The 16,508-nt window shown below is 39.4% G+C and overlaps 1 protein-coding gene across 1 annotated transcript in view; it reads left to right on the forward strand.

Annotated features, from left to right (window-relative positions):
* KCNH1 (potassium voltage-gated channel subfamily H member 1) overlaps positions 1-16,508 on the forward strand; it is a gene marked incomplete at both ends in the record, with an annotated part of 180,692 nt that overhangs the window by 31,954 nt on the left and 132,230 nt on the right. The window contains 2 exons of the mRNA XM_082049304.1: positions 1,053-1,171; positions 8,792-9,184. Of these exons, the coding sequence (XP_081905430.1) occupies positions 1,053-1,171; positions 8,792-9,184 (512 nt within the window). The remainder of the gene's footprint in view (positions 1-1,052; positions 1,172-8,791; positions 9,185-16,508) is intronic.

Raw genomic sequence — 16,508 nt, forward strand, 5'->3', positions numbered from 1 at the left:
AACTTGTTTAATTTTTTCGTGATTACCTCTCAAATTACCCAGTATGTTCCTGCAAACTTCATCAAAGTGAGGTGTCAAGTAAAGATATGTTCAAAGTACTGGGTAGTATTTTAACCACCCATATTGTTGCACTTGTCATGAATCGCTTACAGGCTAAACTTCAAACTGGTCTTTAAAAACAGTCACTGCTGATAGTATTGTTTCTTTTGGTGAAAAAAACTTAGTATGGAGGGATCTTTTTCCAGAACCACGTTCTCAATAAGAACTGAAACTGCAAATTGCTGAGCATCCGCAGCTGGAGTAGGAGGTGAGACTACTTAACAGTTCCCAGGTAGTGCTAGCATTTTTCAAGATTGGGATTAAATGCACTGATACTTTCCTTTCAGAGTACCAAAAAAATCTAGATGTATACTGTACATGACTTTCTCTTATGGCAAAATACTGCTTATAAACGTTATAGTTAGAACTAGCTCTTATGACTGTTATTCAAGGTCTTCTGTTGTGAGGAGTAGTTGAAATGACTGTAAAAAGTATATTGAATTAAAATTCAGTGTATTACTTCTCTGCCAGAAGCTGCTAAATGTTTTATCAGAGTTTGAGAAAATCTATTTGCATTTTTCCCCCTTTTGTTTAGAAATGATAACATTAATGATTTTGTTTTGCTTTGTCCGCGCTGCTTTTTATTATCTTATATACATTCTCTGCTTATGCCAGATCTATGCTTGATACATCTGAGGCCAAATTTGCTGCTGTTACAGGCAACTGTAATTTTTGTTGTGTGTGATTCTAGTCTTACATCTTGATTAGGCTGTAGTGTCTCCTGCCATGCTGTAAGATCCAAATCTGGCCATCAGATTGAATGTAAGATTGTTGTAAAGTGGACGTTTATCCTTACAAAAGATGCAGTTCATGTAAGAGCACTCTTGTAGAGCCATTGAGCTTTTTTTTTTGAGAGAGAGGGTGAGGGGGTGGGGCTGATGTATGAGAGACTTTATGTGATACAGTTACAGCTTTTTTTTGGTAATGTGTACAATCTTGCATGTTTTCTCAAGGCTGGGGAAAGTTTGCTCGCTTGACCCGTGCCCTCACAAGCAGCCGAGGCGTCCTGCAGCAGCTTGCTCCGAGCGTGCAGAAAGGAGAGAATGTTCACAAGCATTCGCGACTTGCTGAGGTAACATTTTCCTTCCCTGAGTGTCCGTAAATAAATGTTTTTAGCCTCTGTGCATATGTTGTCTCTGCGTGAACCCAATGCTGTCTGCCCCCTTGCCCTGGGAATCTGAAGCCTGGTGGCAGGCATGGGAGCTGTGAAATGGGTCCCGTGACAGTGGAATGGAAATAGGTGTCCAGAAGACTTAGTGTAACCTAAATGAAGTGTTGTGTTCCACATCTCAGCAAAGTCTTACAGTGGTGTTATTATTAAAGCAATACTTTCTTGCTTAGTTTCTGTTCTTCTGGGGATCTCAGTAGGAACTTGGGCTATTCACTTGTGTAAAACTGAGGTGAGAAAAACTCAAGATAGTAGGGTAGGCGCCGATTTCTTCTCTTTGGTGACCAATGACAGAACCTGAGAGAATGGCAGGCAGACGTGCCAGAGGAGCTTTAGGTTGGACTTTAGGAGAAGGTTCTTCACCCAGAGGGTGGTGGACACTGGAACAGGCTCCCCAGGGAGGTGTCATGGCCTCAAGCCTGGCAATATTCAAGGAGAGACTGGACAATGCCCTCAGACACATGGTGTGAACTGTGGGGTTGTCATGTGCAGGGACAGGAGTTGGACTTGATGATCCTTGTGCGTCCCTTCCAACTCAGGACATTCTGTGATTCTAGTACAGAAGGAAGTTCTGGAGTATCCTTGACACAGTTGTTTTCTACATTCATTTATGTCTAGTTCTTTGTCAGTTTGATCCTAATCCTGCATTACAAACTGATTAAAACATATGTTTGAGTTACTGGCTTTATGGACAGAACAGCTGTAAGATGCTATAAACAACACTGCAGACAGGTTATGAAAATGAAACTTTATGAAATGATTTAAGTAGACCTACAAAGTTTTGAGAAAAACTCCAGGCAGAGGAGGCTCCTTGAAGTACTTATGGTTTTAGGGCGTTTGCCACGAGGGGGAGACTGTTCCAGGTTTCCTGTAGCTGTCTTCTGGGCCAGTAGCAGTGTCTCCCTGATGTAAAAACATCTTAGGGAGAGTCTTGATATGGTGTTAATGACAACATGGCAAATATAACATGGCACTCGTGTATCTCCTATTGCTATGAATGCCATGGTTGCAGCTGTGACTTTTGTCAATAATTCTTAATCTTCCTGTGTAGCCAGAGGTGTAAGCCATTGCTGGGCTCCATGGGGTCTCCATATAGTCAGTACTCTGTTAATTATGCCCTGTATATGTCTTAGTTTCTATGCAAAATAAACAACTCCTGCCCAGACCTCTGCTGTTGTCACACGTGATGATGAAATTCCCACAAACAGGAGCTTACCTGTTCAGTATTTAATACAGATACATTTAAGAATGGAAAACTGGAAGTACAGAAATAACATAGATTGCACTAGCACAGGGGAGGGGCAGATGTTCACATGGACACTACACTGTAGGAATACCATATGATTATCATGTGTCCACCCTGAGGTTGCTTTTGTGTCCTGGAATTTGGAACAGTCTCCCTCCTAATCCTACTCAAGGATCAAATAATTTTTCCTTTTCTTTAGATGTCTGCCCTTGAATTATAGTTCATGCTAAAATGTAGGCAGTAGAATGTAGGGCAAAGAGTCTGAGGTTTTTCTTTTTGGCTCAGTGAACCTCACTCTGGACCTAAGTGACGACACATTACTGAAACTTCTTGGAAGCCAATGTTCTCAACAAGTCTTTGTTAAGTGTTCTAACTGCCACAGCCAGTTGATTCATTACAAATAATAAGGGGCAAGTGTATAGTTTACATGTCTAAAATGAGTTTCTTTAATTGCTGACTGAATATTGCAGTCATTATTTTAAAAAGAACATTAGCCTCAACTGTGATATTAGGTACCTTGTTGTATATCTGCTGTAATCCCACTTAAGTCAATAGAACTACACTAGAGAAAAGCAGAGTGCAGACAATCATACAGAGAAGCCCACTTTTCTTCCTGTGAAGACATATGGGGTGCCAGACTTCTTATTCTGTAAAGATCTTTTAGTAATATTGAACATGGGATCTCTGACTGTTCCCTATTGTATTTTCAAATATTTTTTCCTTTTTTTTTTTTTTCCTTTGTCTCTGCAGTAGCTTATTTGATATCTTAAATTCAAATTAAAATTTGTCCTTTTTCTTTTCCTACTCAGTATGGCATTTCACATCAATCTCGTTTGCTTGAGAAGGCTCTTCGTTTATTGGAATATTATTTGTGTTGCTCTTAGTTCTTTATCACTTAGATTTTTGAATATCTGAGGAGCTAGTTGTGTCCTAGAACCTGAGTAGGGCAAGGTGTTGCACAAATACAAAACAAGAGCGTGCCACAAAGGCTTACAATTTTTTTATCTTTCATTAAATATTAGCTTAAGAAGGGCATTAGTGACTAATTACTTTGTCTTACCTGCGGGCCATGGACAGTACAAGCAGTGTCTGTTAAGCCTGGGTCTCTGATTTTTGCCAGTGTGTGTAGATATGTTTAACCTGACTTCTCTAATAGCAGTCATATGAAAACTGTCTAAATTAATTATGCAATTAATGCAAGCGTGTTATGTAACTCTGAGAGCACATTTTGCAATGAGTATGAAGCAGCATTTCTGTGGCTTTATCACCAAGGAGCTGATTGTAAGAACAGTTATTCCTGGTCACCGCATAGTACAGGTGTTCTCTGCACCTGCAGTGTTAGCTGATGTATTCTTTACCAAGCAGTTCTGAGTAAACAAGATTCTGTCATAGTTTTAAAAAATGTGATAGTGATGAGAAATAAAAGCAGAAAAATTACAGTGGTGCTTAGCAGCACTGCTTATTGATGAAACTTTTTTTTTTTTTGTAAACCCTGTTTACCAGGGAGTTACAACTGCCATAAAAATCTACTTCAGTTTGAGGCTTAGCACCTGTCTCTTGGCTTTAGAGCAATTTTTGTGGGTGCTTATGAATACAGAAACAAAGGAGAGTGAGAGAAAGCAAATGTACAGTTGAAAACACAAAAGGGAGAGATTAAGCTGAAAATGAATGATTATTTGTGTGAGGTTTTTTTTTTCCTCCAGTAATGCAGTCTTAGAAATAAATAATTCATTATAACCACTTCCTGATGCACTTTTATGCGTCCTGATTTGTGATATATACACAATTTTTTAACAAATCTAGGATAATATTTTTTAATTATGTTAAAAAAAATGAATACAACCTTGTGAAACTGATGATGAAATTCATAATTTCTGCCCTTGAAATAATATTCTCTGGCTTTAGAGGGCTATTAAAATATCATACATCATTACCACAAATAATAAATGGAGATAGTACAACTGTAGTGGCTGATGAATCACAAGTAATTGGAATAATACTTTTATCAATAACTTTAGGAAACAAATATCTCTTTTACTATGGTATAGCTGCATAATAGAGAAAAATCTTCTAAAACGAGGGCTGCTTTGGTTATTTAGAAAATGAGATCAATGAAATATTTGTTCAGTGCATGTGAGCAGGAGCTCAGCATATTTTCTTCATGATTAATTTTGTATTCATGTCTTGGTTGTTTGGTGGTTGGGTTTATTTTATTTTTTTGTTTTTTCCTCTTCTCTCCAGGAAAAGTACCTTTACAAGCAGTTTGAATCTAGTTAGTTCATATAGGTGGGTAACCACACCTGACTGCTTCAGGAAATACTGTGTTTCAGGTGGGCACTACACTCCCTAGAGGCTGGAGTGCAGCAAGAGCACCCCAGTTCTCTTTGTATCTACCTATCTTTGCTCTATGATGCAGAGAGAGTGGGGTTTATAGCTCTTAATCTCCAGATGACCCAGGCATGGTGTGTGTGTCTAGAAGGATGGTGAAGAAATAGACTCTGTGTGGCCCTTAGTCTGAAGAGTGGGGAAAAGAGCTTTCCTAACTTCCAGTGCAGCAACATGAGAAAACCTAGAGCTTCAGCACTGTGCTCCGTGGGCTTCCTTCTGTCATTTCTGTACAGCACTGAGCTCTCTCCTTTTACTTAGTGCTAAAGGCCCATGTTTGTTCTCTGAGATAAATAACCTTCCTTGTAGGGGTTTTTCTCTTTCTTCAATGAAAAGAAGAATTCAATGCCTTTGAAAGCTCTTGGCTGGTGGTCCCAGAGGCTGCAAGACCTTTGCCAGTCTGTAAAGCAAGTTGCTGCAGGTGGTCTTCCCCAGCTTGGGAGTGATTGATGTCCCTGTGTCATTCCTTGATGCCCGTCTCCTACCCTGTCCCTACCCCTCCTTTCAAGATTCACACCCACACTGCTGGTGCACATCCTTCCATTGGAGACCAGCTAAATCCATGGCCCCTGGTTGCTTTAAATAGCTTTTGGTAGAGCTTAACCAGGGACTCCAAGGTGGTAGTGGAAGTTCAAAAGACAACTTGATCAGGTCCCTAGCCATTCAGATAGTTTAAAGTACATTTACTTTCTAAATAAAAAAAAGGAGAAATCAATCTTTTGTTTTCCTGTGCTGTTGCCATTTGAATCTCAAACCAGCTAGGGTAGAGTGCTTTGTACTTGGTGATGACATTTTAAAACACTGAAGCAGCAAAGCTGCTTGTTTTCTTAACAAATTGAAACTAGAAGTCTATTTTCCTCTGCATTCCATTCAGTTTTACATCCCTGTGGTTCCACTGGCTTTACTGTATTTTTTAAAAATTTATTTACAGCAAAATAGTGGACACCATTATTTAGCTGCTGCTTTATTGCCAGAGATTGTTCTTGTCTGTGTTCCTGCTATTCAGATACATGGGAATACATTAGTACACTTTCTAGTAACTTTAGTTTGGAAGATGCAAAATTTCCACAACACAAGTTCTTGGAGTACAAAGAGGCCAGCGGTGGCTAAAATGGAGTGTATTATACAATTCTCAATCTAGAATTTATGCCTCTATGTATAAGAATAAATGTGACAAGAACTAACAATTTTTTTTTTTTTTTTTTTGACTATTTCATGGTTGAGGATCCTGTGCTGATTAGAATGGAGGCCAAAAAGTTTTACTTTTTCATATGGTATCAGAGGCTAAAAAATAAGCTCTAGCAGACATGTGGCTGCAAAAGAAGCAATTTTGTTTTCACCCTGCATTTAAGGAGTGATACAGTAACCCCACGCTAGTAAGATCTCAGCATTAGAACTGAAATCCAGTTAACTGACTGAAAACTATTACTATGTGATAGAAAGTGCTTGGTTTGCTGATCAGTTATTCCAGTGAGTGAATATTGCAGAGGATTCTCCTTGCCCAGGGAAGCACATTTCATGCTTTGAGATCTTATGTTAGAGCTGCTACTTATGCAAGTCCTCCTAAAAGCCACTTGCAGCTTAGGGCTTTCCAATGAAGTCAGGTACAGCTGTGATGTTCAAAAGGGAGGGCAGGAGGTATTTGCAATATTGATCTTAGGCTAGAGCTTTTGTTGAGTAAAGATGTCCTTACTATTCACTGGGACTACAATCAAGCCCTGATGGGAACGCTGCTCTGAGTACACATACTAAGGACAAAACCTCTTCCAGTCACTACCAGTGACTTCTGGGGACTGCACTGGCTGGCCAATGCCTCCTGCAGAGAAGAGACTGCTTCTGTCATATGCTGCTTCCAGCTCCTCTCACCACAAGGCTCCCTTCCCCTTCCCTTCCCTTCCCTTCCCTTCCCTTCCCTTCCCTTCCCTTCCCTTCCCTTCCCTTCCCTTCCCTTCCCTTCCCTTCCCTTCCCTTCCCTTCCCTTCCCTTCCCTTCCCTTCCCTTCCCTTCCCTTCCCTTCCCTTCCCTTCCCTTCCCTTCCCTTCCCTTCCCTTCCCTTCCCTTCCCTTCCCTTCCCTTCCCTTCCCTTCCCTTCCCTTCCCTTCCCTTCCCTTCCCTTCCCTTCCCTTCCCTTCCCTTCCCTTCCCTTCCCTTCCCTTCCCTTCCCTTCCCTTTCATCAAGGTCAGGAGTGGCAGAAGTACTTAATTCTCCAGTGGCCATGTTTAGTCTTAGGGGAAAATGTTCCTTTTCCCTCTTTGCTCTCATTCTAGAAACTCAGTGAAACAAAAATACTAAGTCCTTTTCTTTTTTTTTTTGAAGCTGTTGATGCCTGTGTGCTAACATGCAGGTCGCTGTGATCAGGTCATGGTACTTCTTTTCTGGAGAACATACTGGGTTCAAAGTCAGCAGGCGTGCAACTCTCATTGTCATTTACACATGTGCAAGGGACTGTGATCTGACAGCGTCTCACCCCTGTTGTGCACAAGAGTCAGTGATTATGTGAGGTTACAGCAGCAGGGAGGTTGATCTGAGGCTGTTTTGTCCAAGTAGGACTGTTGTAGCTGATTGTTTTCTTTTGTCCCCTTTGGCTTAGTCTGTTGGAAAAAAGCCCACCAGTTCACAAAAAGAAGAATAATAAAAAGCACTCAGAAAAGCGGGCAGATAAAAATCTGTGTCTAAATAAGTGACGTTAAAAAAAAATGAGATAAGGAGCATGAAAGGAAGATACCGTTCTATTATAGCTATGTTGTCTGATCTTTTCTCTGAGAAGGTGACTGTTTAATTTCCTTCTCTGTTTCCTATTACTCCGAACTATGTGTAAATAACTGTGAAAAAGGAACTGCACTCCTAAATAGTTCTCCCAGATTCTATGAGTTTGGCATTAGCAAACACATCTCACCCAAGTAAACCTTCCTTCCAGTTTCCACCCAAAGGTCATCCAGGGTAAATTTCATTTTAACATTTAACTTGTTTTTATTTCGTGACAGATCATTCATGTTGGTTTCACCCTCATATATTAATATATTCATAGATGTAAACAAACCCATTCCTGTTCATAGGTATGTAAAACAAACTTTAGCTCCAAAGAATTAAATACATGATCATACTCTTTTGCACTGGTGTGCAGAAGTGGAGAGATAGTGGGCTTAAAATGGGCAGCATTAATTGAGATTGCAGTTATACAAAACACTTGGAGCATGTTCTCAGCTTGAGGTCTATGGTTTAAAACACATGCTGACAGATCATCCATTGCTCTAGCGTTTTTTTTTTTAATTCAGACCTAACTGCATTGTGACTTGACTGTACACCATCAGATAGTGAAGACACTGATCTTCTCTTAGTGAACAGTTCAAGTCCAAAATTAGTTTATTGATGCTGATTATAGTTATCATGGGCTTTGGTCCTGCAGAGGAGAGGAATAAAGGCCCATGCATTCTTGATAGATTGTAGTACAAGACTATTTCAGATACAGTATAGTGAAGAGTTAATAGACAATATTGAAAAACAACATGGTCCAGTGGTCCCGGTGCTGGACTGGAACTCAGAAATTGTAGATTGTTCCTGGTTTTGCCTTTGATTTCTGTTTGTGATGGCCTTCTTTCCCATCAGTTATCTATCTCTTCTATTTAGGCTGCTGAAGGAGCTGTCTCTTCTCACCCAGCACGTTAGGCTTAGTGTCAAAAAATAATTAATGACATTATAAGAGGCAATTATTCTTAGGTTGATGCTAAGTTGTTTAACAGAATACTTATCCTGACTTCCTTGGTGATAAAAGAAGTTAACAGATATGTATTTGTATCAACTGTTGTACTGAGCTTGAGAATCTACAATGTGAAAAATAATGTTAAAAAATTAAGCGTGTTTTCTTTTTCTCCTGAAATCTCTGTGACTACAGGTATTGCAGCTGGGCTCTGAAATCCTTCCACAGTACAAACAAGAGGCACCAAAGACTCCACCACATATAATTTTGCATTATTGTGTTTTCAAGACTACCTGGGACTGGATCATTTTGATTTTAACCTTCTACACTGCTATTTTGGTCCCCTACAATGTCTCCTTTAAAACCAAACAGAACAATGTGGCATGGCTAGTCGTTGACAGCATTGTAGATGTCATATTTTTGGTAGACATTGTGCTTAATTTCCATACCACCTTTGTGGGACCAGCAGGAGAGGTGATCTCTGACCCAAAGCTGATTCGCATGAATTACTTGAAGACCTGGTTTGTGATTGATCTGCTCTCATGCTTGCCGTATGATGTCATCAATGCATTTGAGAACGTCGATGAGGTCAGTATACTAGTTCCACTTTCACCCATTAATTATTACTTAATGGCTAGGGGGAGGTGGGGAGAGAAGACAGAAATGTATGCTTTTAAATATATTGAACTAGTGTACTTACGTCTCTAGTAGCTGCCCTCAGCACACATAGAAGTTTGCTTATGAGTCCTAGCCAGAAGGGTTCAGTTTTGGGCACCTCACAACAAGAAAGACATTGAGTTGCTGGAGTGAGTGCAGAGGAGGGTGATGAGGCTGGTGAGGGGCCTGGGGCACAAGTCTGATGAGGAACGGCTGAGGGAACTGGGGCTGTTCAGCCTGGAGAAAAGGAGGCTGAGGGGAGACCTTATTGCTGTTTACAACTACCTGAAAAGAGGTTGTAGCATGGAGGGTGTTGCCCAAGTAGCAAGCAATAGGACGAGAGGAGATGCCCTCAATTGCATGGGGGAGGTTCAGGTTGGATCTTAGAAAGCATTTCTTCACAGAAAGGGTTGTCAGGCGTTGGAACAGGCTGCCCAGGGAAGTGGTGGAGTCACCATCCCTGGAGGTATTTGAAAGACGCAGAGATGGGGCTCTTAGGGACTTGGTTTAGTGCTAGGGTTAAGTTGGACTTGATGATCTTGAGGGTCTCTTCCAAACAAAATGATTCTGTGATTCTGTTGTCTTTAACTGCAGTGGGAAAGGCTGAGGTTTGTTGTGGCTGAACTTTGTGTTTGTTTTCCTTCATTCTACATCCTCAGAGGTCAGGAGGATGGCCAGAAGGAGACAGCAGAACCTCTATACAGCACTGAGGCAAACTGCTTCATTTGATTTACCATGAATAGCTTGAACTGATGTTTCAAGATACTTTCTTGGGGCAGGGTTCTCCTGCTTTCACTGTTGACTGAATGGGATACATCTGCTAGTGGCAATTCTTCACATGACCAACTGGAAAGTATGAAACACTTTTCTCAGCTGCTTCTAATACAATGTAACAGGTGGCAAAGAGGTGGGTAGTGGCTCACTAAATCTTAGACCACCAGGAAGTACTGTGTAGGTGTCTGGTGATCCATGCAGCATTGTCTGGCAGGAGTTGTTTTAGAGGAAGATGAAGCAATTTAAGATGATATTTTGATGCTTATTTGCTAATTCCATAATTAGAACAAAGGATAGTGAGAAATCTGGAAAGTGAAACTCATCCTTAAATCTTGCTCATTTCTTTGGGAACAGGTTGCAACCTGGCAAAAGAACTAACATTCAGACACTTGAAACCACAATACTACTCTGTTTTGACTCCTTATTCTCCTACTGGAGCAGGCTCCCAAGAAAATATTCCTAAACTAAATATATTAAGGTTCCATGCCTAAATAGTTCAGGGAGTTAATGAATTGTTAGTAAAATCTTAAAGAGGATTCCAGCAGTCCACTTTTTAATTATATGTTATAAAATCTGTACCACCAACTAATCATGTGTCTCTATTTATGTGGCATGTACTAAACCTGTAACATACACATCAGTGCTTAGTATTTAATTTTTAGTCTGTAAAATTTATGAGTTCCTTTAAAATATGCTCTTGTTACAAAGGACAACCCAGCTATTGAAAGAAAATTAGGCAAGTGAAATAGCTGGGTAAAAACATAAAATGGCATTACTTTTGTAAAAGAACACTACTCAGGTTTTTATCAAATTTAAAGTATTTTTCTGAATGACTTGAGGACAAGTAGGAAGTAGGCAAACTGTTAGATGCAGTGGAAAAAACATAATGTTATCTGATATTTAATTCCCTAGAGAGGGTTTCACTTTATATAAAGCTGAAATAACACAAATGAGAATAAGGAAAAAAAGCCTTGTGAGACCTGTCCTTAAATGTTTGTTTGCCATAAAAAGGACCCCGGCTGCAGATTACTGTGCGGGGCTTTCACATATTACTTTGCCGTGGCACTGATAAAGCGACGGAAGGAGTGGTCATCTGTCAACTTCTGACATTTAGACTGAAAAAATAAAAGTAACTTTAAAGAAATGAAAAAAGAAAAAAGCAAGAGACAAAAATTACAGGAAGTAAGCTTTTCTCACCCGTTGCGGATAGTAGCAACCTGCTGATGATTTTACTGGAGGAACGTTTCCTAACTGTAGGCTGGTGATGTGACCTACAGAACATCCCTGAGGAAAATGTCTATAGCAGTGGCTCTGACAGCCCTTGAGCGGAGCACAGGCGCTCTCAGACTCATGGTAGCAATTCTGCAGAGAAATTCTTGTTGTCTGAGTTTCTCCAGGTTCTCTGTCTCAGTGTTGCCTTGTAACAATGAGGGGCTGATTGGTACTTCAGTTTTCCTCTGGCTCTTCAACAGTCTCCTTAATCAGTATAACAATATTAGTTTTAGTTACTCTAGCTGTCATGCCCAAGAAAAAAACCCACATTTTTCTTTATGCTGTCCTTTCAAGACTGTTCACCTCTAACTCCCCTAGTGGGTTCTGACATTTAGCTGGTATAAGTCATTGTAGGGTCATTGGAGCAGAGTTTCCACTGGTGTAAATTGCTGTTCTTCTATTAAGGGCTGATAGACTAGTTTACAGGACCTGAGGGGCTTTGCCAGCAGAATCACATAGTGCACATTGGATGGGAATTCAGGACAGTATATGCTGATCACTGTTTTATGAACTGCCTGTGGAGAGAAAGAAGGGAAAAAAAGCCACATTCAAGGAGTATTGAAAGTAGAAAGGCTTTGCCTTATATCATCATCACTGTTGTGAAGAGGATTCCCTTGTGGGTCAACTCCCTTTCTTTCAGACTTGCTGGTTTAAATTTTACCTGTCTCTCACCCTGGATTACACACCACATTACTTCACAGTTGGATTAAGTGCAAGGATGCACTGCTCTAGTTATAAGTAGCCAAACTGGGTTGTTATCTGTGTGTCACTTTGATTTTCGCCAAAGGGAATTTCCTTGGAGACAGGAGGCTGGAATTAGAAGGTGCTCATGGCTGCTGCAGGAACATTTTTTTTTCAGTCCTAATGTGAACACTCTTAAAAAAATTGCTAGAAATGAAATGATACCCAGTGGTGATAAATGAGATGAAGATAAATGATTAAATGAGATAAATGATGAATGATTAAATGATCAACAGTGGTGATAAAATGAGATGAAGAATTTGAATTGATATCTTCCTGATTTGGTGTTTTCCATGTATGATTTTAAAAAGGAGGAAACAGAATCCTGGCTTTGTTGCAGTGCCTATAATAAAGGTGGAATCTCTGTTTTTTTCTGCCTGTTGTCATTCTCTCTTAAAAGAAGTGTCACTGAAGACACTGAGGATGTCATGGAGGAACTAACTTGACAAGTCAATTTGTTTTGAAGAATGCTGTAATTGCTGGCAATGAATTGATTTGCAAGGGACACAGGACCTGGAGCCGAAGAAGTAAAAAGCTGTATATATAGGGTGTTGAGGCTCTTTTGGCTCTGGGTAATTTTGTGACTGTCCCATCACTTAGTTTTTGATAGGTTAATAGTGAAACCATTTTTGTCTTCTTTAAGGTGATTCACCAATATAAAATTAGTTGTAACATGTGAAACTAGAGTTGATCAGTATTTTTGACAAGTAGATTTTTAAAAATTTAATTTAAAAAAATTAAAATTTTAAAAAATCTGATACTGGATTTTTTTTCCTTATTGAAGTCACTTTTTGTTTTGCAATTTACTTCATTATTCCATTATATTGTATAATAGAAAATGTCTTGAAACAAAATTGAGTGAGACTTCTGTATTTTTCAGGGAATTTCAAAATTCTTTGGGTCTGTTGCAGTTTGGAACATTAGTATATTTTCAGTTCACATTTTTTAATGTAATTGAAATTTCAGTTTCTGCACTGAGAATATTTTTGTCCACAAAGATACTTGAATTCATTAAGTATTAATACAACTATTAATAACTACAATTAATACAAGAGACACTTAAGTATGAATAGCCACATTCTACAGATGGAAGAAGAAAGAAAAAACATTAATTTCTTTGTTCAAGGCCATAGAATTACATATGCGAATGTATGAAGTTTCTGATCTCAAATGCTCTGACCAAAGAGACGGTACAGTATCTCCTATTCAGACATGAACAGAATTCAATAAATGAAGGAATGAGTAACTGTAGAGAAATTTCTATTGTTACCCAAATAGAAATGAAGTTATAAATGTTTCTCCTAGCTTTTCTATATGGCAAGCTAATTATACAGTTACATACAAATTACTTTCTTGACCTGCCACAGAACTTCAGTAAAAGAAAACATTCCACTGATTGATGAATCAACTTAATGGTAGGCTTAGACTTGCTACTGGTAAGACAATACATCATGCTGTAATATGGTTTGAGTAAGAAAAGAAAATATTGGTCTAAAATTTACACAGCCCTGAAAACATGTGGTATTAGTCTCTTTTGAATTTGAATGATCACAATAACATTTGACAGTAATACTTTACAGTAATTAGTATTATTCTTCACTTAAGGAAGTACCACCTACTTTGGGGGATAATATTATCGTTTTGTGTTCAGACATCAATCAGTAGATTTAATAAAAAAACAGGCTTAAAGAAAATTCCACAGTTTTTGCCAAGAACAATGCAATTTAAGACTTTGAATTCCAAAGACAAGTTGAAGCGTATTTTTGCAGTGTCAGCTTGAACAATTTTATACTGTGGTTTTCAGACATAATACCGTAAGATACAATTTATAGTGGAAAAAAATTGGCTTATTGCACGTGACACTGTTGTTGTGAAATCTCATGGTAGGAGTGGAATCCAGTCATGTCACCACCATATAAATCTCTGAAACAGGGAACTTGTAGTAGTAATTGCTGTCTGTATTTGGACAGAACACTATGATCTATTGTTGGCTGATGCCAAATTGAGAACCATATATCACTTCTGTTAGTTGAAGTAGAAGAGAAATAAATGCATAGTAAAAGATCATCAGAAAGATGTATTCAGTATAAATGATCTAGTGTTCACTTAAGTGGATGAATAAGAGAGAAGCTAGTATGTACGCAAAGAAGATATATAGCTTGGAAAGGACAAAATTTATGATGATAAAAAAGTCTCAGAAAAAAACCACAATTCTGAAGTAATAAAAGTAAATTAAGCTATTTAGTCCTAAGTGAGCATGGTGTAGCTGGAAAGTAAACAGTGAGTTGAGAGAGGAATAAATGAATGTGTTGCTGGTCAGATTGCTGGCAGCTCTCTGAGGCAGTACTTTTGCAATAGATTAATTTAAACCTTATTAGTGGAATAATCTCTCATGCTAATACAAATTAGCTATCTAGGAATTACTGAAGTAGTTATGCTGAAAAGCATGTGACTTCTCCAGACTTGTTTTTCCATTTGCTTGCAATAGGGGGCAAGGGAATAAATTCTTGTATTTATAGTTTTATGGAATAAACAGGAGCCTATAAAGAAAGATTTTGGGTTAGATGAATTTTGCAAACTGGAAAATACAATTTTTAAAGTCTGTAAGCATCTGCATAATGTGAAATCTGTTTGAAACAGTGTGTAGTTCACCTCTCTGGTTGGGATTTGTCCAGTTCAGCAATACTGTATTTTTCATGGGAGTCTGTTGATACATCTGGTAATGAATGAATATTTTTCTGTGGCTAATTAACATTAAAGTAGTCATAACCTACTTTCTGTGTAATGCCTATAATAAAGCAGGTAAATATCACAGAGTATGATCTAGGCATAGAGGAAATCTTGGCAAATTGTGGTGCTAGGTCATGATGAAAATAGATGAGAAGGAATTAATGACTGGGGTGACTCCTTACCAGTGCTCCTGAGGAAGAACGAAGCAATTGGGTTACACAGGCGGGGCACTGGGAGGGCTGGAACATGGGCTTTGGGTTGGGGGCCATGGTGGTGGTGGAGATTTACTTGCTTGGATGTCTCCTTGTGAGAAACAGGGCAAAGCACAAGGGTGCTGGGTGCTCTGGGCAGTAACCTGCCAGAGGTCCTTGGAGCAAGGCTTGTTGTTGTTGGTGTGGCTCTGAGGTGGTTTTGGGAGCTTGGTGGCTCCAACCTGTGGAAGAAAGAGAGTGCAAAAAAAAAAAGAAAGATGGTCATGGAGGAGGAGGGCTGTTCGTCTGACTTTATAGGTGCCTCTGTACTGCAGCATAGCCCCAAGGTCTGTGCTGGGCAGGAATTACTCCTTAACAGGCAGGTGGGTGGAAAGAGCATTTGGGGAAATGCAAATGGAATAAAGTAAGTTTCTGGGGTAAAGCAGACCGTCAGGATTTAGCCAGGGGGGCAAAGAAGCACTTACTGTTCAGTTTCTCTTGAGGATTTGATTCAGGGTGTTCCTCTTTTTGGTCCCTCCTTAAAAACCCAACCTCCATGCTACTAAAGAAGTGCCTCTTTTATGCTACCCTCTCAAGGGCCAGGCTGCCTTTTTCCCCTGGTTTCCAAATTGTGCTGGTGGTGTATGTAGGCACTGCAAAGCTCTTCTGCCGTTTAACCTGTTTAGGGTTAAATTATCTTCTTTGCTCCAAGACTGCTTAAGGTATTTTGTTCATTTAAATTCTGCTTGCTTCTGTGGTCTCCCCCAGGTTCATACACCTTGGTGCCTCAGAGACAATTATGCTGGCTGCTGATGGATGGCCTCTCCCAAAAGAGAATGCCAGAGAAGATTGTGTCTCTGCCCAACACCTACTCCATAGGTTCTGCTGTGGCTTTTAAGATGCCAGTTAGCTCCTCTTCCGCACTACTAGTATTCAAATTAGTCTTTTTGCTAAGTCACAGATAAGTAAGGGTATTATTGGGTTTCATGGCTACTTCTTCACAGCTTTGAAAAGCGTGACGTGATTTATCATACTGTTAAAGGCAGAATAGTAGTCTACATAAGCTATTCAATCTGTATAAGGCTAAAAGAATCAAAATGCTGAATTACATTTTCAGTGATAATGTATAGTGATAGCCTTTGTCCAAGAAGGAGAACTAATTGAATACGTTAGATTCTGAATTCTTTCAAAAAGCTGCTGTTAGAGTGATACTTACACTGCGTATAAAGGGAAGCATGTTTCACAGGTGGGGATCAGTTATTCTGTGGGTTTTTTTCCCATTCAGCATACTTGTATTGATCTGAGGCAGAAAGTCGAATGAGACGGCAAAGGGTATTTATTTGAGTAGCTAAATGGTTGCTTTATAGTCCATTTCATATTAGGGATTGGATTAGAATTGAAAAGATGGAGTGATATTAGATGCCAGTATCACTAAACCTTATTTGGGTGTTTTGCCTCTTCAAGATAAGTAAAAAGCTTCTGGAACTGACGGCTTCTCTGAATCAGAAGCATTGGGAAGCACATTGCTGTCTGTCAGGGGTAATTTT

This window comes from Streptopelia decaocto (genome assembly GCF_964273445.1).
Source record: "Streptopelia decaocto genome assembly, chromosome: 3".
NCBI lineage: Eukaryota > Metazoa > Chordata > Aves > Columbiformes > Columbidae > Streptopelia > Streptopelia decaocto.